General features: G+C 39.8%; 1 protein-coding gene across 3 annotated transcripts in view; it reads right to left on the reverse strand.

Annotated features, from left to right (window-relative positions):
* Window positions 1-27,372, reverse strand: part of LOC135464631 (inositol-trisphosphate 3-kinase homolog) — a 49,783-nt gene that overhangs the window by 14,131 nt on the left and 8,280 nt on the right. For 2 of the 3 annotated variants that reach the window (XM_064742089.1, XM_064742090.1), the window contains exon 3: window positions 7,620-7,704. In XM_064742089.1, coding sequence (XP_064598159.1) covers window positions 7,620-7,704 — 85 coding nt within the window. Of the gene's footprint in view, window positions 1-7,619; window positions 7,705-22,594; window positions 24,859-27,372 lie in introns of those variants that run through there. The other variant, XM_064742088.1, reaches the window with a different exon arrangement.

Genomic DNA, 27,372 nt, shown 5'->3' on the forward strand with positions numbered 1-27,372 from the left:
ACACACACACCACAGCAACCCTTCTACTACCCGGGGTGCGGGTAGGTAATAATAATACGTGTCACAGACATCAAGATATTTTTCCGTGATCATAAAATATAGGTTGTCAGAAAACAAATACAACAGGGTGATACTTGATATTCGAACACAGATAAGCGATCAGTGTACTTGTAAACTTCCTGTTCAGCCGTTAATAAAGAGCTGTCGTTAGGAAATTTGATAATACTGTTAAAAAAAAATGTCCTTATATTTACTGCATATCCCTGGTACAGATAAAAGGGGCTTTGTGACAACGCAGTCATTTAGGAAGTGTGAACGCCACTTAGCTAAAGCTAATTCCGCAAGTACACCTTCAAGTTGTACACATACGTTTTACTACAACTTTAGGTGACGCCCGCCTTCTAAAGCTTTTGTTGTTCTTTTCAAAAACGAAATAATTCTTTGCAATTATTGTTCAGTCTGTAGCATTATAATGCAACAACATCAGTTTCGGAAGTGGATTGAGAAACTCATATCCGCACTTAATACAGTATATAAGGAATGTGAGCTAACCATTGCCTTCCAAGGACTAGAAGTATGACAGCCTGTGCTTTAAGGAGCTATATGCCATCGTGTCCGCCATACAATTCAGGCTCTTCTGACAAATAACTCTGTTCAATTATTGTTCAGTCTGTAGCATTATACTGCAACAACATCAGTTTCGGAAGTGGATTGAAAAACTCATATCCGCCCTTACTCTAGTATATAAGGAAGGTGAGCTAACCATTGCCTTCCAAGGACTAGAAGAAAGGTAGCCTGTGCTGTAAGGAACCATATGTCACCATGTACGGCATACAAATCAGGTTCTTCTGACGAAAGCTGGGTCTATACAGCTTACTGCGAGATAACAAACTCCTCTCGAAAGCGACTACAAACAGATTATATTCAAAAAAATTCTATGGCAGCCATGATGGCTGCATGCGAAAGTACAATTTCTGCATTAACCAAGATGAGTTCCGAAATCTTATATATCGATCCAAAACTCGAGGTAGGTATACCGTGGTAGTAGTTTGATTAGGCGTTGGTTTTGTAATCTTCTTTGCCATTTAAATACATTGCACTACTTGAGGCACAAACACACTGATCCACATTTAGTCATTTAACCTTTGATTACTTCTTTCGATCCATTAGGCAACTAAAGCCTTGCATGGTCAGCTTGGGCTAATCGGTGTTTAAGTCTCAGTTTTGTATAGCTATACAAACGTGAGTTAAAACTGGTCCGGCATTTTTTTTTCTAATATTGCAGTAATTTAATGAGGGTAGAGAATGGATGCAGATTGGTTGGTTGTTCAGATGTGATTTCCTAGATTAAATCCGTCAGCCTTGGGTACTCTTGTATTAACGTACCATGCCTAAAATTCAGCCTAAGCTGGGCATAACCTGTGCTTGCCTATCTCTCACCACAGCCAATAAGCGACGATTCTGTAACACTCTAAGTTATACCAAAGTCATGGAGACCTTAATTTCATCTCCATGAAGAGGAAAAGGTACTTCAAATTCGAAGACTTTTGAGGTTTTCAAGGCCTCGTATGAACCCTGCTGATGACAAGTAATAATAATATACACCTCAGACTTGGTAACAACGCTACCAAAGAGCTCGCCTGTAAGAGACACATGAATACAAAACTTTAGCTCAATAAATAAAGTACTAACTTGGTAATTTACAGTACTTAATATGCACAGAGCATCAGCGATGGAACATCCCCCTTGTGTCATTGTCCTTAATATACATGTAAAACTTCAAGTCAATACATGCTGGACTTTTTGAAAAATCACCCGTAACATTTTGTTTAACTTTGATTCTAAGTCACGAATTGGGTGTTTCATAGGCACACACCCTTTCAAAGATGGAATATCTCCCTCGGCTTTCATGTGTGCAAACAATGAGCTCAATAAATGCAGTACAATCATAACTCTTAACATTTTGTTTAACACTGATTTTAATACACAATGCACTAAGTCGGGAATTCAGTAATTTATGATATTTAATATGTACATACCGAATCAAGGATGGCATGTCCCCCTTGCGCTATTATGTGCAAACCCTGAGCTCAATATATGCAGTGCTTTTGGAGATACCACCCCTAACATTTTGTTTAACATTGATTCTAATGCACAATACACTAAGTGATTTCAGGAATTCAATAATTTACGGTATTTAATATCTATACACCGCATAAACGATCGAATATCCCCCTTGTGTTATTGTGCTCTACATGTGTGCAAACCCTGATCTCAATACTGGCAGTACTTTTTAAAATACCACCATTAAGGTTTTGTTTAACATTGCCTTCCCAGTTATTGGGCGCCGATGCTCTGGCTATGACATAAGCTGCAGGCGAGCTAAAAATGTCCTGATGATCTGATGAACTTGTGTTCTTGTGCTCCGTACATCTGTTTGTATTCCGGGCCCTGAGCGGCCTGTGGACACTCGCCTATGATTGACTGGGATAGTTGTTCCGCATGCCTACGTACGACCCCAACACCTCTCCACCTCGCTGTCTACAGGCCTAATTACTCTAGCCAATGTATAACAAACACTGTTCAGTTTATCCGCATGCGGTATGAGAGTAAATATTTCACTCACATAGGGCGTATCAGTATTTTAATGGAGTGACTGAGTGAGTGAATGCTGGAGGTTTAACGTCGTACTTTTTCTGTCATATGACGACGAAGGAATCCTTAGAGTGTATGTAATGTGCCTTCTTGTTGCAGGACGGATTTCCACCGTTCTTTTATCCAGTGCTGCTTCTCTGAGACGCTTTACCGGAGGAAAGTAAGCCGCCCCGCCCAAGCCAATATACTGATACGGGTCAACCAGTCGTTGCACTATCCCCTTCAGGCTGAACGCCAAGCGAGGAAGTTACAACTTCCTATTTTTTTAAAGTCTTAGGTGTGACTCGACCCAGGATAGACCCTGAATCCACCGCTCCCGAAGCGGACGCTCTACCAACTATCGGGGCCGGTACATTTCAAGTAAGTATATACATGTAAAATATGGGAGCGATCCGAAAACTAAATCTGTACCAAAATGTGCAGTATAGGCCTTCTTCATCACATCCTTGAGAATGGATACTTTTATCTCTTAAAACACGAATGCGGCTATTAGGGCCCAAGAGCTTCCGGGGACTTGGCGGCCCCTGGACCCTCGCCTCAATGCTTGGGATAATGGCCCCCGTTACTTTCCATTTGCTTCCTACGTCCCTGGAACATGTTTAAACCAAGGGACAGTAAACGGTTTTCCATGCGATGATACAAATGACTGTTCAGATGTTCCTGCCTATTTATCTCGCGTTAAGCAAAACATTCACCTCTACAATTTATTAAGAGTTCGGAAGAAATGACTCGGTACGGCGATCAGTCGGGGCGCGAAAATTGACTTTTTAATAATCTAATCAAATTGGCCGCCTGTACAAATGGTTGGTAAGTTCATTGCAAATCACAAAGATCACGATCGCAGCTTTAGCCGTTGTTGTTAGCATCTGAATATTATGATGTAGAACTCTTTTGAAAATGAAAGCAAGACAATGCTACTCACTTGCACGTTTCAATGCCAAATTTTGCGTATGATCGCGTTCATAGCTTCGAAAAGCTACAACTGTCCCACAGTTCTCACAGTGATTTATTTCTTTATTTGATTGGTGTTTACGCCGAACTCAAGACGACGGCGGCCAGTATTATGGTGGGAGGAAACCGGGCACAGCGAGGACACAGCTCCTTTGTGTTATTATTTTTACAGTCAATTGTAAATTCCGTTGTTTACAATGTTTACAATCGATAGTAGCTACCATCTCTTTGTGCATGCAGATCCGGAAAATTTGTCTGTCCACGAGAACCTTGGTAGGTCGTCAACAACTGACAGCTGGAAGTATGATCCAGCTACACGCCTCGGAAGGTAATTCCCCAACCCCAGCAAATCACTGAACATACCATATACATCATCCATACACAATCGAATCTCTAGAACTAACTGACCTTATGTGTCAGTCACGTGAATTTGCCTTGCATTGTGTCTGATGCTTAGGCACATCGATTAGATCGTTAACGCCATAATTAATTGATACATCGATGCAAACAGGCCTATTTCGTATAAATGTTGAGATAGAAGAATCGATGATGATGTACATCCAGCAACAGGTTTGGTCTTTGAATCAAAAAGCGAAACAAAACAAAAAACAAATGAAGAGACATACACGTAGACATATAGAGAAATGGACAAAGTGAATCAAGACATCAAGTCACTAGTTTTCATTGTGGAGTGCGGCCCTAATACAGTTTTCAAATACGACACCCATTCTGTTGTAAGCCCCTAAAAACGTTTTAAAATATATAACCCATACCGCTGTACGTCTCTAATTCAAAGTTTCAAATTTGTTGCAGAAGCCTTCGTAGCCAAGGTGATTAGCGTGCCAGCCTTTCACCAATGTGATCAACTCCAACTCATGCTGGCTTCATCCCCGGCCGTACGTGGGGAAGGTCCTGCGAACAATCTGCAGATGGTTGTGGGTTTCCCCCGGGCTCTGTCGGGTTTCCTCCCACCGTAATACTGATCGCCGTCGTATAAGTGAAATATTCAGCGAAGCAGTACAAATATGATGAAAAAAAGGCAAACAACAACAATTTTTCCCCCATAAAATAACAATAATAAAAACATCAGATAAAATATTAGGCCATGTATACCGATTTTCAAAGGATTTCATTCTTCAAAAGCGCTCCTCGAGGATATATTGATTATCTGGTAAAACGCCTTTGATCTGTAGTATTGTCTATGGCTGTGGGAGAACTGACTGAACTGATGACAATGATAATCATGAATCAGACTGTCTGTATACGTCGGTGGAAATCCATATATACCATCGATCACTATGGAGATATAAGACAGGGTATACGCGTGTTCTATATACAAATGCCATAAGTACAATCACCCCCTAGGTCCATGTCAGACAGGATCCATCCTATTTAAATACTTCAAGTGAATTGAAAAAAATTTGGAATTATCTTCCCTCATCACAACATCCGGAGTAAAGCAATGGTGCCAAACAAAGTGTTATTGATATCACTGCAATATTTTTCCTTACCTAATTTTGCTTCAGCCATAGTGATTAAGGGCGTGTAAATGGGTACCATTTCTCAATTGGCATTGACAGATAGAATAAAAACCCTACCTGAGCTAAACTGGCAAAAGGACGACTCTCACTCGTTAAGTGTGACCATTTGCCAACCATCATTTCTCCACTGACATTAACAGATAGAATAAAAACACTACCTGAGCTAAACTGACAAAAGGACGACTCCCACTCGTTAAGTGTGACCATTTGCCAACCATCACACTGTCGTCTCTGCCCTGGTTTTACTCTTCATGATGTAGTCTTATATTCGTTTTGAAATTTACATTTTATCATGTCTGTACTTAACGATGTGGCTTATATTGCCTATGATCTGCTACAATTTAAGAATTTGCACGAACAGTTAAAATAAACCCCTACTTGAGGTTAACTGACAAGAGTAGGATTTTACGGATTACATGTGAGCATTTGTCAACTATCACGCTGTCGTTACTGCTATAATTTCAGTCTTCAGGCTATAATTTCAGTCTTCAGGCTGTAGTCTTTATAACACAGGTGTCATTGTTGCACGTAAGGCGAAGAGAACGTCATATCTGGGGATGTTCACGATACCGCTACACTTTCTATATCATGGTCGCCATACAGACAGAGGTCTTTCAGACCTGTATCTGTCTCACAGCTGCAAACTTCAGACAGGTATGCGTATGCCATTTCTTAAATCTTTTGGAATGTAAAATGCTTACGACTTTGCAGGACCGATATCAGGGGGTTTGCTAAGTGGCTACAATAACAATGCAATATTACAATACTTTATGACTTCCAGTGCTAAAAGTACTGTAGTTTCACTAGAATTCATAAAAAGTTGTCTTTATTGTCAATGGGATAATGTCAATATGCACAGTCCAACATGAACTACTGATTTCAGCAGAAAAGCGATTGTCTGGCAAATTCCCGCTACCGATAGGCGATCCAACAATTTACTGATCAAATGACAGGAACAGGTCATTTGCTAATTAACTTCGAATTGTATTCTCCAAGCTCCGACGGTCAGTCGCGCAGGGAAAGTGTAAAACATGTCAATGACATTGATGGATGCTAGATGTATGCCTTACACCTTGCATGCTCACGGTTTCCCACGAGACCAGGGAATGACGATGTCGTACTTAGTGAAATCGATGGCTGATCGGAAAGCGACTATGACGACAATTGCCCAGCACAGATAATTCTATTCACACTTGTTTTGTCTGACACGTGCATTACCAAACATGAGTATTACGAATTTCAAACAACCGCAGTCCAACATGAGGACAGTTCTTAGACACAAATCATCGTCTGAATGTTGGAAAAATTTGTAAGAAAAATTTTCAGGTATTCAGTCCAATATCACTTGGCCTAAAAGCCTCAAGGTCATCAACTTCTCAAGAGAAGACAGATTCATAGTCTAGAGATCTGAGTGTTTTGTGTGACAATTTTGTCAAGCTATTATTCCGTCACTCTAGGTTTCTTCGGTTTTAAAAAGAGTTACCGTTACCTTTTAGGTGAATATGGACAGAGTGTCCAGAATCTCTGGAGCTCCGCTTAATATGTGAGTCTAATTCCGCTTTGACTCCAGGAACACTACCAACAATACGGGTAACTGCGTGAGATTGCGTGTTCGTTGAGCAGGAGACAGGAGATTTGTTAAGAACCTTGTGAGGTGCAGTACTTTTCTGTTAAGTGTGGTGCAGTGATTTTCTGCTAAGTGTGGTAGAGTACTTTTGTGTACTGTTATGTATGTACACGTATGTGGTCCATTATCACCTGCTGTTAACACACAGAATACAGAATGTGCATGTGTGTAGCCCATTATCACCTGCTGTTAACATACAGAATACAGAATTTATGTAGCTCATCACCACCTTCTGTTAACATCAGAATACAGAATGTACATGTGTGTACCCATTATCACCCCGTTAACATACACAATAGAGAATGTACATTTGTGTAGCCCGTTATAACCTCCTGTTACACAAAATACAGAATGTACATGTATGTAGCTCATTATCACGACCTGATAATATACAGAATGTACATGTATGTAGCCCATTATCACCTGCTGTTGACATACAGAATGTACATGTATGCAACCCATTATCACCTCCTGCTAATATACAGAATACAGAATGTGCATGTATAGATCATTATCACCTTCGCCAAAATTTTTACTGTCACCCAATCTTGAATTTTTCCTGCACGGACCGCTACGCGAGTAGGCATCCACGTATGAACCTAGACGTCATCCAGAGGAGGAAACTTTTAATTTAGTACAATATGCTATGTACAATGCTTCTACCAATTTCGTCCGTGTAGTAGCTAGGCGAAGAGAGGACGTTCTATTGATCGTATTACTGTGGCAATAACAATATATTAAAATGCGGTAAGAGGGGAAACCTTTTCGATGAGACCCAAGGATAAAAGGAAGAGGAAAAGGTGTTTCCTGAGCAGGAATCTCCATAAAGACCCCTTTAGGCTTACCCGGATGTCCGGCCAATTGTACCCAGGCATTCTTCCGGTTCTTCAGGAGGGCATCACTGGCTGGTGCAGTCAGGTCCAAAGCATTCTGTGGAGACAAAACACAAGCGGTCGCATAACACAAGTCCGACATTCGTATACCACTCGTATATACCAAAAAAGGACGTCCCACCTCCACAGCTGCAAGACCCATTTCCAAAGCATCTCAAAACACCAGTTCCCAAAGAGATATGTAAGAATATATTAATAGTAGGCATGGTCGAAATTTACTAATATCCATTTAAATTACGAAAGCACACATGAATGTTAGCCAGTATTAAAGTATATCTCACCATGGAATGTTTAATTTTTCACTTTAAAATCAGTATCGAAGCTCCCATGCAGACAAAGAAGGCAAAACTTAACACATAACATCCTGAACATGATGAAAGGGGTGTCTCACAACTGTTACAAGATATATATATATATATATATATATATATATATATATATATATATATATATATATATATATATATATAAATATAAAACCACAAAGTGTCTTCACCGATTTTAAATGTAAATTAATTCTCCCATCCAATGTTACTTCATCTCTCAAACGTCTCAAGATAACGATGTTAAGATGAAACACCTATCAGCATCGATTTGTCAACAGTACAAACGTGGTGGTCAGGAGTAAATACTCCTATTTAGAATTTCTCAGATTTCTCTTTGAGTCCCTTTTTGCGATCAGGATCTATTTAAATACTCCTCTTTAGAATTTCTCAGATTTCTCTCTGAGTCCCTTTTTGGGATCAGGATCTATTTAAATACTCCTCTTTAGAATTTCTCAGATTTCTCTCTGAGTCCCTTTTTGGGATCAGGATCTATTTAAATACTCCTCTTTAGAATTTCTCAGATTTCTCTCTGAGTCCCTTTTGGGATCAGGATCTATTTAAATACTCCTCTTTAGAATTTCTCAGATTTCTCTCTGAGTCCCTTTTTGGGATCAGGATCTATTTAAATACTCCTCTTTAGAATTTCTCAGATTTCTCTCTGAGTCCCTTTTTGGGATCAGGGTCTATTTAAATACTCCTCTTTAGAATTTCTCAGATTTCTCTCTGAGTCCCTTTTTTTGAATCAGGATCTATTTAAATACTCCTCTTTAGAATTTCTCACATTTCTCTCTGAGTCCCTTTTTTTGAATCAGGATCTATTTAAGGTTCACTGTGAGACATACCTGAACATATGAAATGGAACTGATAAAATATATTATGTGAATGATTCGATGATGTCCAACGATCTCAGCTGTTCTTCGCTCAAACACAGCCTGTTTCCATGGATTTTAACGTGTCTAGAGACTAAAAGATAAGTTCTGTCCATGCTTACGTTTCCACTTGAAAGTAAAATATTTTCTAACATGTTTAGGCGTGTTCCAGACATTGGTATAAAAGTGGACAGCCGCAAAATGCTAAGTGAGTAGATAGGCCTATATTAAAAATGATCGGTGTACAAAGAAATACATGTACAATCGATATTCCAGACGCTTCAATTCTGCTTAGTTTTTCAGTCGTATATATTGATCAGGTTGTGTTTGAACATGGATATAAGTCTTTAGGTGTATACAACCCAGAAAAAGGTCAAAAGAGATCCAGGGTGTACTTGTCATTTTTTTTTTATCCTTTATTTGTTCAGGGAAACCGAAGAAATAGTTCAACTTTTTGGTCTTAAACGCCGCACTCAAAAATCGATGGTGTTTATTTTGCAGGTCCATCTTTTAACATGTAGGTGACAAACCTACTGACTTAAAACCACAGTAGAATATTCTCGACCCTAGGGCTTAATTAAGCACGGGGCCATGCATAATCTGTGCCGAGAACAACGCGTTAGTCAACTGAACCAGCGATGGATGAAATAAACATTTAAATGAACTCAAATTTCGTATGGTATTAAATCACTCAATTATCTACCTTCATTTCCTTTACGATTCCAGCAGACCACCTCACAAGAATACCCTTATTTGTGTCCTAAGAACAAGACTACCAGGAATAAATTAACGACTTATCCAAACAGACGTTCTCGCAACTCTTAACAAGGCTTATTCCCCGCCAGACGATCTCCTGCTGACAGCACGGTGACACGGAAAGCCGGATACCTCCAACCACCATTTGTACAAAATCGTCCCTTCGGTTTATCCACAGAGCACGAAAAAGTTACTGTAGGAGCAGCTTAACAGAGTAAGCTCTATGTCATGTCGACTCTTCAGTTAATGGCTGAGCAGACAAAGAACTGTTTCCACGCAAATGGTTTTAGGGCTCAACATGAATAATACATTGCTGGAATGGTCTTTACTCTGCCTTCTGTAGTCTTTTTAACTGTTTATCTACATAAAGTGGGATTATGCTGGTGGACAAAACATACCCGAAGCCGAATCGCTGTGCATCGTTTTCAGGTTACTGTTTATTTCATGTGACGCCAACGCAGCAGTTTGAGTAATTCTAGACTAGCGACGTATAATAAATTGCTATTAACATCGCTGTATGTTTTTTTAACTAACAAATTGTGCTAGGGGGCGTGTAAGTCCTACTTTTAGCATTTACATGAAGAGTTAGAAAAAAAACCTAACTCAGGTAAGCACACGAGAAGTAGGATTTCCATGGATACGTGTGACCATTTGCCAGCTATCACGCTAATGTCGTTGCCATGGTTTCACTAGCGGAGCTGTAGTCTATGTTTTCTAAAATCATTTAAAGAAATCTTCATAGATCTTCTCTGTATGAAAAGCATTTCTGTTGGTATTTTCCACCTGAGCATCTGTCAAGAACGCCACAAAATTAAGGAGCTTAAACAGCAAGGAAAATCGTATATAACACGCGCGGGGGCTCTATCTTGCTCAATGTATGACGGTTTTGAATTTGGATCAAATAAGTAAAGACGTTTTACAGCTTACACCGTGCCATTTCACAGGGTATGTAAAAGCCACTTCAATATTTCAGCTAGATACAGCAACCATATGACGGTCTAGCCAGCAAGAAGATTACCCATTTACACACTTTGTTGGGCTAATAATAACGTACTTCATACCACATTCCTCAGCAATTGCAAGTCGCAATAGGACACGCTACAAAATTCGACAAACATCGATAATATACAACACACTGCCCTTTCTAATTCAAACAACTCGATATATAATAAACCAACACTGAGGTTACTGTAACTGCTATCAAACTTTGGAGGGCAAAGTCTCTAATATACTTCTCAGACTTAACTGTCCGCCGAATCCTGAAATACACAGCCTCGGTCAACTGCCCATCGAATCCTGAAGTATACACAATCTCGATTATACTTTTCAGACGGTCAAACGCTACCAAGCTTCGAAATAAACAATTTCGATGGCATTTCCAAGAGAGACAACTGCCACCTAAGGCTGGATGACAGTCTCTAGTATACTTCCGATCCACTGTTACCAAACCCCGAAATACAAACTCTCGATTATACTTCTTGAGGAGTCAATGGCGGCTAAACTCTAGAAGACACCGAGAAATTGACCTGTTACCAAACCCTAATCGACAGGGTCAGGATTATACTATTCACGTTGTCAACTGATACCAAACTCTGTTGGATACAGTCTAGATTATACTTCTCAGACAGCTAACTCCTGCCAGACTATGGATGACACGGTCTCCACTACACTTCTCAGAGCGTTTACTGGTTCTAAACTCTGCAGGACAAGTCTTGATTATACATCTTGGAAAGTCCACTACTGCCAAATTGTGGTGGACACAGTCTCGACAATACTTCTCAGAAATTCGGGTAAGTCAATTTCTAAACGACACAAGGCAAGGGTTCAAGCGCTGAGGAAAAGACACAGTAACTTTCCCTTTCTTGTCATTCGTAGAAAGCTTTCAAACCGAACTAGGCCGAGGTTAGATGAACGAGAACGGAAACATAACGGTAGTGCAGTAAATGCTCTGAAGATCCGAGCAATGCCACAATCCTGATGTGTGTATGTTGGACTCTGGCGTGACCTTACTATCACTGAATCCGATAAACACGACTTAAAGAAAGTTAAGAAGCCAGCACGTGACTAAGGTAAACATAGTTGTCAAATATTTACATAAACATGGCAGATGTGTCGTCCGCTGTGAACGCTGTCGTTCAAGTATGAGTAGAAGTTTGATAGGCTTATTTGGGAGGCCTATTTCGTGTCAAGGGTGAGATGTATGTCCTCTATTAATCGAACGCCATGACAACTTTCATGCAACGCGTATAGTGAAGCTTTCTAAAAGAGGCAATATCAAATTCCCTATGTTCCTGCAGGAACACCGTGGGTAAATTAGCCACGCTGAAGACAAGGTCGTTCAAGGTCGTTTATCTTTATATATTGTACAGGTCTTGAGCTTGGCGTCAAAAGAGACATTCGTATACCAACCGTCAACCAAAATGGACGGTCCAGAAGGCCAGACAAATTAAAAAAAAACAAACCAAAACATCGTTCTATACAAACCACGAAAGTATATACAGTATGGAATTATTTATTTATTTATTTGATTGGTGTTTTACGCCGTACTCAAGAATATTTCACTCATACGACGGCGGCGAGCATTATGGTGGGAGGAAACCCACGACCATTCGCAGGTTGCTTGCAGACCTTCCCACGTACGGCCGGAGCGAAAGCCAGCCTGAACTGGAGTTGAACTCATAGCGACCGCAGCATGGATTCATACAAAAAGAAGCAGTCAACAGTTTACAATGATGTTGGTACGCCGCAAGGAATATTCCAGGCGAATGAATGAGCTCTGTATAGAATCGTGTACCATGTCAGTTTACAGGTTGTCCATGATCAAAATATGCATCTTAGTTGCGCTTTGTTCGCAGCAGTTCATGTATGAACAGCCAATGTGACCGTTTAATTCAACACGACGAACAGTATGGTCACTAGCCCAGAATCCCTGGCTTTTCGGCAACTCTATATCCAAATTTTAAATTTACTGATTTAATCAGCATTAGGAACAGCTCAACAACGCCACATACAATTATATCCAAAGTTTAAAACGCCGACGAGAGTGACTGTAAATTATTTAGTCCAGATATGTTTATGACATCCGCGTTAATGTAGGCTGATCTTATTTGCTGTGCGCTTCCAAGTATAAATATCTTGTCCTAACCTTAAGCAATTCCAACAAGTGTTAATGCAATACAACATGGCGGCTACAGCAGACATGAGGTCGTGAGTTCCGAACATTTTTAGGTGTTTAATGTAGTTTAAAGCAGAACAGCTGTTGCTAATGATTGGAGTCGAGTTCTGAAGTACTATCGAGGATCCTGATAGAAAATCTGGCTTCAACACATAAAAGCTTTAACAACGTGGAGCAAAAATTCTTCTGGGCATTGACTTGCAAGCTAAGGATACTGCTAAAATGGCGACGATTCATAACCCACCGCCCCCAGTTAGTCCCGTGCAAGTGATTGGAGAGTTGAGATGCACGAGATCATCAACAGGCGGTAAGGGCTCCAGTTCCATCGGTCGAGCACACACAAAGCGTATGTCAACAAAACCTCTACATAACCCAAACTGAAACGACATTCCAGCCATTTCTCAATCTCTGTGCAATCCATCCGAGATGACTGCAAATCTAGAATCTCTGACTGATGAACGTATTCAACACAGACTAGAACAAGCGGTGACACGGGCTGTTGTTGCTGTAATGAAACACTAAGCCGAGCTAATCATGGTGAGTGACTCAAAAATAACTAGTCTTTCATCAGACTTGAAAGCCGCCATACAGAAGATCAATGAGATGGACGCACTTTTAGAGACTTATTCAAAAATGGTCGATAATCTTTCTGACGAAGTGTCATCTATGAAACTCCAATTACGCGAATCTCAAGTTGAGATTGCAAACTTAGAAAAGGAGAGCGATCGAGCCGAACAGTATAGCCGACGAGACAGCCTCAGAATTACTGGACTACAACTACTCGATGGTGAAACAACTGACGATGCTGTTTGTAGATTGGCAAAAGCTGCAAATGTACGCATAACGCAATGTAACATTGCTCGTTCTCACTTTGTCGGCAGAGAAAGGCAACAAATTATCGTTAAATTTGCAACTTACCGACAAAGGAAAGAATTTATTTCTGCGCGTAAGAGGCTGGGAGAAACGATTCTTTATCCAGGATATATGTGAACGAAGATCTCACAAAGGCCCGCTACACCTTGTTCAAGTCAGCTCTCGCCCAGAAAAGGATAGGGAAAATTCACAGAGTATGGACATTTGATGGCAATATTTTTGTGCGGAAAACTGAAAATGGAGAGAAAACTCAAATCATTGTGAAGATGACCTCCTTTTCTGAACAGTGCGATTTGACCTATTTATGCGTTCTTCTATCTGAATGCTGGTTTTATTTATTTATTTATTTATTTATTTGATTGGTGTTTCACGCCGTACTCAAGACGGCGGCCAGTATTATGGTGGGTGGAAACCGGGCAGAGTCCGGGGGAAACCCACGACCATCCGCAGGTTGTTGGCATACCTCCCCACGTATGGCCGGAGAGGAAGCCAGCATGAGCTGGTCTTGAACTCACAGCGACCGTATTGGTGAGAGACGAATGCTGGTTTTAAGTCTGCTTACTACATGTAACTTCCCACATTTACCTTGTACTTGTCAGTGAGTGTTACTGCAGTCTTCAGAGTTTGCCTAGCCATGCGAACTAATGGGCAGTGCTCTAGAGAAGCAGTTATATAATACAGACTTGACTGTTGTGAAAACATCAAGTTCTAAATTTACACAACACATGCCTTGAACGCTTTTCAAGGTGCCCTCTTTAACATCCTGGAGTAAACCTTCACCAGCTTTATTCGACATCTCTTGTGGATAACCCCTAAGCTCAAAATACTACGAGGCTTGTGTATGATGCAAGATCTACATATATTCTATCATCCGGTCGAATATCAATGTATTTCACGAATAAGGCAAGTAGTCTGTTTCACTGATGTCTTAATAACAATGCCTTCCTTGTAAACCCTTTCAACATATGTGTACATTTTCCTGTACATATACATGTATACTACTCTCCATTACATTACCTCATAAAGATAGTTTGCTAACTTACAGGAAAGGACATATTTATTTATTTATTTTATTCATTTATTTATCCTCGTATCTTTTGATGTATATTGTGATGTGTCCTCATAAAAACTCACATCTACAGAATCAGATTCGTTCTTGTATGTATATTTACACCTTCATCAACTGTCCTAATCACTTCCATACCCATGCTACTTATCTTCACTGCACCTATGCACATGCGCATATCGGCAGAATTTTTAAAATTGCTTTTTTATTTTATGATAGTTGTCGAATTCGCTCAAATGTGTAATTCGGCTTTGTTGTTTTTTTTCCGTATTTTCTCACAACACTTGTATGTTTTATCAAAGACTAGGCCGTCTTGAACCTGCTACTGCCTGCACTTAACAGTGAATTGTCAAGACATATTGACAATGGGTAATGAACTCATGCAGTACCGTGCGGCAATTGGCCTTTTCCAGCGCCTCTTTTTAAGGTCTGTAACGTTCACCTCCTTGTGAAACAAACGAAGTTATACCTGATACGAAATTTGCACTGCTTAACGCTACAGAACACTAACTTGCTCCGTTTTATCCACTGCGTTTTCTTAATATCTTTAGCGCTGAACTGAATATCGAACTGAACCCGGGTCCGCCAAACGCACCCTGTTTCACGGACCTGTCCATTGTACACCTTAATATATGCGGCCTCAAAAACAAATTGGACTTAGTTTTTGCTAATCTCAACAACTTCGACGTTATAGCTTTAACCCATACCCATTTTACTTCTCTTGTTCCAATAGTTGTCTTTTAATGCCCGGGTTTAAAGGGCCTCTAAGGCGTGACCGTGACCAAGCTTGGGGATGAGTCTGTGTTTATGTGTCCGACAGGATATCTTTTTCTCGTCACTCTGATCTGGAGCAAAATGACATGGAAATAATATGGCTGGAGCTATTCGACAAACCGCCCACAGCCATTGACGTCATATATAGACCTCCGAAAACAGAAGTAGGTTTACGGGAAGTTCTAAGAAACAATTTAGAATGTGTTATCAGTTAATTAACGAACCCACGAGACCTTCTTCTAACACGTTATTGGATCCGATCATTTTCGATAAACGTAGACTGGTATAGGAGTCTGGGACCATATCCAACTTCTGCAGTGACCATTGTCCTGTTTTTGCATGTTTAAGATCTTCAATTCCGAAGTTGCAAGAATATAAGAGATTAATCTGGCATTATAATACAGCAAATTGGAAGGGGTACAGTAATTTTCTATCCAATGTCGACTGGAAGGAAATTACCTCGGTTGATAATGTCGACGAAATGTGCTCACTACTTCAAATACTATCTTAGACTCAGCACATATGCATATTTCAAATCGTACAATCAAAATTAATCCTAACGATAAACCATGGCTATTAATCACGGCTATTAAGACAGAAATAAAACTCAGAAACAGACTCTACAAAAAATCACGTAAATTTCCGTCTGAAGTCAATCGGAATGCTTTCAAAACACAAAGGAATTAGGTACATTCTCTGATTAAGAAAGCAAAACAACTCCATGAACAAAACGTAACTGAGAAAATAGAATCGGGAAATGCTGGGAGTAAGTTCTGGTGGAACTCTGCAAATCTCACCTAAAAAATAGCAGCACGAATGTTGGTCCAATCCCTCCTCTAGTCACGGAAAATAACACCTGTGAATATGATGATGTGAATAAGACAAACTTACTGAACGACTTCTTTTCTAGTGTATGCTCTCTGCACGACTCAGATGTGGAAACCCCCGAAATTGCACCTAAGACCAATAACGAATTAGTAGGTATTACCGTGGAACTCCGTGATGTACATGAGGTGCTGGAGTCTATTGATACGAACAAGGCTACAGGACCAGACGGGATCAGCCCCAAAATCCTTTCTGAAGCCAGACTGGAAATTTCTCCAATCCTGAGGACCCTTTTTACTTGTCGTTAACAACAGGAAAATATCCTTCCTCTTGGAAAACTGCTAACATTACACCTATATTCAAAACTATCGAAAGTCGCAAACCAATTTCTTTGCTTAACTGTATTAGCAAGCTATATTGAACGCGTTGTGTTTCGAGCAGTTTTTAGCCATCTTCGTCCTGAAATATCTCCAAATCAGTATAGCTTCTTACCATCAAAGTCAACAACAGCACAACTCGCTGACCTCTACTTTGGCATTGTTAAAGCCCTGGACGATGCGAAAGAAGTATTTTTCATATTTTTTGACGTTTCCAAGGCTTTTGATCGAGTCTGGCACAAAGGCATCTTAGCTAAGCTAATGTCACTTGGAATAAAATGTGGAATGCTCAACTGGTTTGCGGACTATTTACAACATCGACAACAAAGGGTTGTACTGAACGGTTTCCAGTCAGGTCTCAGAGCATTGAAAGCTGGAGTCCCACAGGGCTCTGTACCAGGCCCTTTACTGTTTCTTGTTTTTATTAATGACCTTCCGCATGAAATTATTAATTAAGTTATTTGCTGACGACACCTGTCTTTACGTTACATCCGACGAACTGACATCGTAATACATCAATAGCTCTATAAATGATGACCTAGAAAAAAAATTTTTGTTTGGGCCAGAACTTGGCTTGTTGAGTTAAACGCGAAAAAAAATGTAGCGCTTACCGTTTCAAGACGCATACAACCGTCACAGTTAGTATTTAACTTTTAAGGTGAAAGTATAAACCATTCTACATCACATAAACATTTAGGACTAGTTTTTGGTAATAATGGAAACTGGACCCATCACATAGACAAACTCATAGAAGCTGCCAGTAATAAACTATCCACGTTCAGAGCGCTTAAATATCGTCTGAATCGAAAGTGCCTAAAAATTATGTACCCAAGTTTTATAAGACCATCATTGGAATATGCAGATATAATTTGGGACAATATTACTGAAGGTCAAATAAGTACCATAGAAAACAAGCAAAAGAACACACTACGGGTCATTACTAGTTAAACCAAAAGTGTTGCCTCTAGCCTGCTCTAGGAAGAATCGGGCTTTATACAGTTGCGTAAGAGACGCTACATGCATCGCCTGCTGTTCTTCCAACGTAACCTCCAGGACGCATCTAGCAATGTATTTGAAAACAAGCTTCCACTACCAACACACCAGGGTAATCGGTACCAAATTAGATCAACAGACCAATTAACAACTTTTCGATGTAGAACAGCCACCTTTAGTAAATCTTTTTTCCACAAAATGTGCGTGACTGGAACAGCTTGCCATATTAGATTAGAGGAATTAAAAATTATCAAGAATTCAAAATAGCTCTAGAAAAAATGTTATATCCGCCAGTTCAACCAGCATAGTATTATGCTGGAAACCGATGTTTAAATATTATATTGTGTAGATTAAGAAATGGATGTATCTCGCTAAATGCCAATTTGTATAACAATTATATTACTGACTCTCCCAAATGTATCTGTGGCAAACCGCTAGAAACGGCAGCTCATTTCTTTTTAAAGTGTAGCAGATATGTTGTCCAGAGGGAGAACATGCTTAAAAATATCAGACAATCTGGTTATTCCATCAACATTTCTGCTACCACTCTCCTTTATGGCTGTAGCCTTCTATCCACTGAACTGAATATAATGATTTGTTTAGAAGTCTGGTTCTACATTAACAATACCAAAAAGGTTTTAATGTTTAAAATTTTCACCCTGTTTCCTCTATTTGTGCATATATATATATATATATATATATATATATATATATATATATATTGTATAATATATATTATATTATATATATATATATATATATATATATATATATATATATATATATATATATATATATATATATATATATATATATATATGCTCACGGGATAGCTACTTTGTTATATATACTTACATTGTAAAAGCTCTCGATTAGACCTTGTAGCACGTCATGACGGCCACCCAGCTACGGTTGTGTAATAGGTTCGTGCAAACACGTGGCTGCGCGCGCGCATATATACGTGCTTTTAGATGTATATGTGCTTATTTGTGAGTATATACACACAGGCACGTGCGAACGCGCATGTGTGTGTATGTACGGGTTATTTATAAATATTCATATATGCGTATGAGTTTATGATTTGTGCGTATGTATACACAGATCAGTATACATGTTTCTGTGTGTATATATAAATACAATGTTTGTGCACGATCTTGTAAACAATTCCTGTCAACTTTCATACAAATAACAAAATGCCATTTTTGCTTTTTTACAAAACTTTACAATGTATATATTATTACGAATATTACACGATATAAGCCTATGACTTCCTGTGTAAGCAATTGAAATAAATACGTTTAAACCAATTATTAATTCAATATTTTAATACACTTAATTCATAATAATTTGACATAACGTATTTCAGTCTAGAGGCACATCGCAGAAATTATAAATTAACCTGTGAAGATCAGAAAACATTACTTTGTAATGCAGGGTATCAGTGATTGTAAATGGCTGAGGATTGAGGGTTACTATTCTATGCAAGGCAAGAACTTGTACATGGGCTTGTACAGGCCTTGAATGACAACAAAGCGTGACTTTGAAGATTTTAAAGTGTAAATTCACAGAAGACCGTAATAACTGTAAGAATGACTGTGACTAGACTCAATATATGCAATGTCCCCAGCTATATTGTGGCGCAATATGGTAATACAGAATGTATGTGCATTATATCAAACATAGAAATAGCGAGCATCAGACTGGGTAATAACGAAAAAAGTTTGACCCTCGAGTCACATTATACTAGTATTAAGTTACTGTAAAGAAGTAGAGAAATAATGCAAGCCTCAAAATTGTAAAAGATGAAATGCTTCCAGGGGCCTTCATACATTACATCAGGTAAAAACCATCATTAATTGCCTGAAAACTTACACCAATACGGTAACCTATTTCAGGAAAAAAAAAAACCACCACACTTAGTGACTTCTCCAAACTGGTGCCATATTATCGAACAAGGTATAGAACCAGAGAGAGCTGGATATGCATAAATACAAAAATAAATATTGAGACCGAAATAAACTGTACGGTTTTGAAACTGTTGCAAAGAATGGATCTGCTGCAAAGCTACCTAACAGCTCATCTGTAGGAGACACATATATGCAAAACTTCTGCTCAATACCTGAAGTATTGAGTAGTGGCCTTGATAATTTAAGGTAATAAACACACAGAGCTTTAGCGATGAACATACGGTGTTTAAATAAAAATCTGTTACCACTAGTACCCAATACATCAGAACTTGTGGAGAACAAGTATAAGAGAAAAATTAAACAAGAAAACCACCTCAAATTTCTACACCGGTAGACTGCAGTTTCGAGTTTTCGTTCTCATCACGGATACTCAGTGCTAGTCTCAAAAAAATAATTTGTTAAACTTAACAAAAAAGTCAGTTGATTGAGTGATGCAAGAATGTATTATGCTATTGGACAGGCTACTCTTTTGAATGTAGTACATACATTCTATGAACTGAACACAATGATTTATCTAAACTAACAGGATATCTTGAATATAACATATTATCAGGTTAAAACAACAGAATACATTCCAGCTTCGCTCGGACAAGGTACTTTCTGTTAAAATTAACAGATCATTTTTTTTAGGTGTAGCAGGGTAAATCATGATTACATACAGTACGATCAGTTTACATATTGTATGTTTAACACAAACATATATACGTATGTATATGAACACACTAGCCGTTAATATAGGTTATACATGAACGAAAGATCTATGGCTGCAATTCTCCGAGGAGGCGGTAAGCTATAATCATTCGTTCATTAATAATCTATATTTAAACGGCTGGTGTGTTGTTATACATGTATATATACATAAAGTGACGTAAACTTAATATCATAAATGTCTGACTACGGTGTAAAACACCAAGTAAAGAAATAATATAATAACGGCCATAGAGATTCTATCAGCAACAGGTACGTAGGCTTATACCATCCCACGACTTCAACCACAAACCATCGAAAAGGTCTTCTTCAATCAGCTACTTTAGAATCTATGGAAGGTCGGTCCGTAACACAATTTAGTTCGTCAGTAAAGAGCGATTACTTTTCTATGCGAAAATTAAATGGATATTAATACAGACTTGGAAACTGCAATTATGTACACCAAACTTGTGCAATTAAATGATTTATTAAGGGTAAACAAACGAGCGAAAAGGGGAAAGGTTGTACGGTTTGTCGACACCTAACAAAGAGGTAATAATGCTACATACACGTAGTGCGGAGATCCAGGTGACGTTGGATCGTGATGAGTGGATCTAAATTTAAGCAATGTATCTAAATTTAATCCTTATGGACATTATCGATGGCATAATAAAAGAAAACCGACAAACCGTCTCACTGGGTTAAATTTGACGTTACAAATATTACAAATAACAAATATTCAGCAATAAAAAAGCATTACCATGTATTCCGCAAAATAAAACCCCATAAATATGTCGAAAAATGTGAAACAACAAAAAAAAAAACAAACATTATTCACAACATCAATCCTTACCAGTAAGCTATTGATTGATTTTAGGGCAATAATTCACAATTCCAGACATAATTCCTTGCATCTGCACTAATAATATAAATCAGCTTGGATCGGACTAGCCGAGACTAGCACAAATATTGTTTGCAGAGTATTCTGGGTTACCAGTTTGTCAATAGGATCTCAGATATCAGTTTGGCATTTTAATGAATTAAGTTTAAAAGTACACGAAGAGACCTTGCCTGAGGTAATCACACCAACAACCTCTGCTCATGGCGAAAAGAGATGTTTTATATATGTTTGAATAAAATTAACCTTTTCATTTAACCATGAACATGGATTAAAGGCAGCTTCAGGTAACAGCTTTAAGCGGGCCATCCCTGGATGCTAACAGCAATTATTTTCCTCCAAGTGCTGAGCGTGGAACTGAACAAAATGGATTACATCTTGAAGGACGAACGCTCTTCCTGTTGTCTTGAACAAAGGTACTAATACAAACACAAAAATCAAATCACCCCCCCCCCCCCCTTTCCCCCGTTATGACGACTTGGCTCAAAGCCCGACAGACCATTGTTCTCTTGCAATACATTAATACTGTGATACCATTTTTTCCTCAAATCATCATAGCAAAGGCATAAAGGAACAGTACACTACACAGTTTGGGCATGCATTATTTTATGCCGATAAGGTTCTGCGTATGAAGAACATTGCTGTTACAATATACACCATGCTTAAGTCGTTAATCTCGCGCCAGTACGACTTCGAAGAGTTAAGCTGACGTTGTGCCATTTCGCCCCACAAGCTGTAACCGGGGTTACATATATAGGCTAGCGGATGAATCCTTGCTAAAAGGATCGAATCCTACTTTTCACCGTCGCCGAAGCATGGCAAAGTCGGTGAATATACACCACTTGATTTCATTGCAGTGTAGTGTGAAATCTGTCAAATGTTATTTATAGAAAACGAAAAACAGACACATAAATTTGGGATTGCTAAAGGCCTATTGCAGCGATGTCTTGACGAAGACATGAACAGAAATTATATGCATGCATAATTCTTGTGTCATTTATTTAACTTATACTTTGCCTTTAGCTAATTTACATTTCTGTGCACATATATAAAATTTATTCATTTATTTAATTGGTGTTTAACGCGGTACTCAAGAATATTTCGCTTATACGATGACGACCAGGTGGAAGGAAATACTGGATGAAGTTATCGAGAGTTGGACTCCCTCCATCATACCGCCACATCTCTCACCAAAAACTTAAGAGATCTGAATCAGACGTAATACGCCGAGAATATTTTGTATTGAGAAATCCGATTACCGTTACTTTTTCTTGCCTTCTCTCTTCGTGAAGATAAGATGTAAAAGCAATGATAAATACAAAGAAGAGAAATCCCACTTACCATAGCCAAAAGGTTTATGTATCTGGACGTATGCAGTTCCGATTGGACATTATTTGGGACATTGTTTTTCAAGGGCTCCTCTCTTTTCAGCTTGGTGCTGCAGTTTCTACAGCTGTTCCGAGAAGGAAGTCCCCTTGGTACCATTTGGCCCTTTCGCTTCTTGCGTTTCTCGGTAGGTTTGCAAAGCTGGTCCGTACTTGACGCCTCGCTTTTCGCTTCGAAACTGACGCTGTCGCAAATCGACATGAACAACGAAGGTAAGCTCTCTTCGTCCGTACAGTATTTGCATTTTCGATAGCCGTGCCATTTTGGAAATTTCTTCTTCCGGTATGTCTCCAAATCGGCCAATGACAGAGAACTCCCCGTGTTTACAGAATCGGAACTTTTCAATATATTCGTTTGATACATTAGAGATCTTTCTTTGTCTTCGCCAAATGCAGTTTCTTGAAGCGCTTTCAACTTCAATGACGCCACGTTGACGTTAACGTCACTTTGAGGGACGTCGTTGTGTATTTTGCACAATCGAGGACTGTGGCTTATGCCGTTGGAGGATTCCTTGTCCTGATTTGTAGTTTCCTCGCGCATCTCTACGGTTGTGTGCATACACCCCATGATTGAAGCCAACAGTCTACAATCTTCGGACACCCGAACGTTAGGCCGGGATTGTGAATTCTGGGCAGTAGTAGAACTTAAGCTTTAGTCAGTTCAAACCTTCAACATTGCGGTGAAAGATGGCAAGGTACGACCACAATTCTTACCAAGCAACGAGCGTGAGTGATTGCTTTAAGTGCCCCTCCCCTTGTCAAAATGTGTAATGCATTCATCACGATACGGGCAGGGTCAGAGGGCGAACCTATCTTCAAGTGACAATATATATGTCTCGCGTCAATTGAAAACAAAAACAGTTATGTATGTAAGCACAGAAACAGCATCAATCAGGAAAATTGAAACAGACTCAGAAATATCCCGTGGCATACGACAACGAATGAATAGCTCGTGACTCGAATATTCAGGACAAAATCGATTAGGTCACAGACACATGGTTACACCTGCAATGAAAACAAATTTACACATGCCAATCTTCAGATGACGTTATATGTCAATTTGTCAAACATAGCACATTTTATCAAACATAGCATAAACTCGGCTCTCTGTTGGACAAAGCACACTCCAATCAAATAAACACCAATCAAATAAACAAACGTAGCACAACTGTTACAAAGTTACCGCGATTGAGGAAATCGACCCTGGATAACAGCGATGATTGGAAGGCGACAAGAGCAATCCCTCATTAACTGTAGCTCCAAACCATCGACATCTGCACAGAAAAACGAAATCGCGCGGGCAGCATATAGCACGTGACCGATTAGGTCTAAAGATAGCTTCGGGAGAGTCACGAGCGTACTTAAAACAGATTCTGCAATGTCCACACCCCTATATGGTTAGAAGTCTCGATCAAAACAGAATTGGCGAACTCTTCAGCGATATTAACACAATGCCAACACAATGTGAATCCAGCGACCTCACGCCCAGTCGATAAAGCCTTTTCGGACAGTTGACAAGATAAAAACTGGTAACCGTGCAAAGAAATGTCTCCAATCAGAATAAAAGGGCGGGAGATCTGGTATCGCTCGGGAATGCGATGAAATCTTTCTTCAAGGAAGAACCTTATCTTACCTAGAAGCCTCTCCCCAACAGTTGTGACCAGTTGTGACAATGACAGTTTCTGACACAGGCTAAGTGCGTATCAACCAGCAACTGGCTCCAGCCTATTTAGTAGTGGAGCACCGACCATCAACTCGCTGACGCTCGGAAGAATATTCTATAGCTGCTGACAGCGGTCGATCGGAGATAAGGTCTAGCATCCTGTGATGATGATGGTGTTGTCTATGAGCCTGCAGGTGTGGTGATGCACCAAAGCCTATGTCGTTGGGGAGCTCGATTTGCTATCCTCTCACCTGGCTAGACATCCACATTGCCAAATCCGAAGACGGCTTTCACGTAAGCAAGCCAGGAAGCAAACAAATCCCACCCGTCAATACTGTACGTTTTGATTTACAAACACACTTCGTGAGCTCAGGACCCCGTGAAAATTCATTACCAATAATAAACGCTTCTTCTCCGCCGTCCGTAAGCGATTTAGCTTGTGTAGAGCAGAAAACCAATTCCGAACACTCAATACAATGTTTTTGTAGATAACACGATTATTCCACAATTGATTGATCTCCCACAGGTGAGACAGGCGTATCCTTCATATCACACCACTTCATTATTAATGATCAAACATTATTGGAGTTTGCAAAAATGGTCACCAATACTCCTTGGGCGGGCTAAAATGTATACCAGGTGTATAGGGCAAAATTCCAGTGCAGATCGAATGTATAAACATAGACCATGGAGTGCACAAGATGTTGGTTATGAATGTGTCAACAGCGAATGATTGACCTCACAACACTATGAAGCTTTCATACACCTCGATGAGGTCCAGTTACGACAGTATCGCCATGACATTCGCGGCCATTAGCTGCCTCTAGCCTAGTAATTACCCAGCCTCGAGTAGGAGACAGTAAATGTTATTACACGGCTCCAATCACACGTTCTGCAGACGCTACAGCTCTATTTACAGCTCCAGATGTAGACACCTTTGTGCGCATCGTCTCACCCTGGCCAGATTTGACCATTTATCGTCTAAATCCGCCTAAATCATTCACTGCAGGGCTGAACAACTGAATAGGAAGCTAGCAACTGTTGAGTCTAGATTGGACACGGGCACCCCTCCTTGCAGTGGATACAGTGTGGCCTGTTATCAGCGTAATGATTAATGCTCTTACTCTAAGCAGAAGCGTGAGATCACATGTGATCCAGATATAAGTCTACGTGAAGCTAGTCCCTGCTGACCTCCGCTTCAACTAACCCTTTGTCTGTGTCACCACAACGCAGATGATAATGGGTGTCAGGCGTATACTAGACTTCTGGGTAATTAAAGTAGCTTCCTCCGCGCAGTAAACTCTGATGTCATTCTGGTCGAGCATATAATTTGTGATTACGTCATAGAATTGTCACTCAATGTACACCTGTGTGTTTACATTGTATATGTGGCAAAAATGGACTTCTATCTACCTATGAGCCACAGGTATACGCAGCTACAGCTCAATGTTCTCCAATGAGATATTCACAGATTTGGAAACTTTGTTCCTCGTCGTGCCTTATAAATATACTGTTGCTTTATCCAATGAAAACACCTTCATTGTATGTAAGTAAGTAGACTCTTCCACAGGTACTGTAATGTGCTCTCAAAGAACCGTATTACATCAACACTATCCGTTTAACGCATACGATATCATATGACTCCATTCCTGGATATATACTTCGAGGACAACTACGGTTAGTGTGGATCAAGTGTGTTCTTTAGTACATATACCTGCTGTTGATTACATTACACAAGGGCATCATATAGATGTATTGCCGGTATCCGATTCATAGATCATAGACACAGAGGGAAACTTGAGCCCCGTTCGACTCACTGGAGAGTCCGCTGATCCAATCCAGCGATTTTCACACATCACATATAACAATACGTACATGACCAATGATAACGGAAAGGAGCAATATCCACAATGGTCTCCATCGTTGACTTCAAAAACGTTAAATGTCACACGTACGGTACGGTTAACACAGCCTTTGAGAAATTCAGGTGCAGACTGCTTCAAGTGCTACTGGTGCATACACTGTAACAGGTACATACACTGTACATATATATGCTTTGTGTATCAACCCTGTACAAAACACCATACAACCGAGGCACACAGAGCCGTACATCTACTAACACCGCCGATAAAGTATGAGGACAAACCCAGCTTTACATAGGACCGAGATGTATACATAGACGTATATCAGTACAGGCCTGTAAGTCGGTCGTGTGTGTCACAACGATAGAACCAGTTCACCGGCAGACAGGATAACACATGTATGGTATAAATCGTGCTAATAAGGCTCCTCGATCTACGTCACGAAACGCGGACACACCCATTTGTAAATGTAGGTTCAGCCAGGAAAGCTTATTTATAAGGCGCAGACGCACATACCTGTAATCCAGGGTTGGATGTCCATATACATGTACACAATGACAGCTCATTGACAGCTGTGCCTGTCATGCCGTCATATTTAGAGCATGTGTCAACTTTTCGGGTCCCTTAAAAATGTCTCCGTCAAGCTCACGAGTCTACATATGGTCATTTAAGTTTCACCTTTTCAAAATGGGGAACCCTCGCCTGAAACAAGACCGTCCAAGCGGTGCGTTGATGTATAATATGTCATTCTTTCCCTTTAGCTGCGCGCCCGTACAAGGAAAAGAAGTAGTTCATAAGCACTGCACAGCGTAACAGCAAAGATGTGTTTTCATGAAGCTTGGACCTGAACGTGTAAGTGAGGAAATGGTTAGCGATAACGTCCACTGTCGCTATGAATCCTGCATTTCATCAGAACATACGTGTACACGTGAGCAGTTATGTGTCACCAGTTAACATCATGCAGTCGGATGACGGATGAACGCACATGTGTAAAACTCATTCCAGCCTTTAACAAACCTGCCCACAGCAACATGTATTTACTTTTAGGCTTCTTTCTTGTAGTATTTATTTATTTATTTATTTATTTAATTATTCGAATGGTGTTTAACGCCGAGCTCAAGACGTTTCACTGTATAGGACTAAGGTGGACGTCTGCCGAAAACGCAAGCTGGATTCGAGTGAGTGAGAGAGTGCTTGGGGTTTAACATC

This window comes from Liolophura sinensis, chromosome 4 (genome assembly GCF_032854445.1).
Source record: "Liolophura sinensis isolate JHLJ2023 chromosome 4, CUHK_Ljap_v2, whole genome shotgun sequence".
In the NCBI taxonomy this organism is placed as follows: Eukaryota; Metazoa; Mollusca; class Polyplacophora; order Chitonida; family Chitonidae; genus Liolophura; species Liolophura sinensis.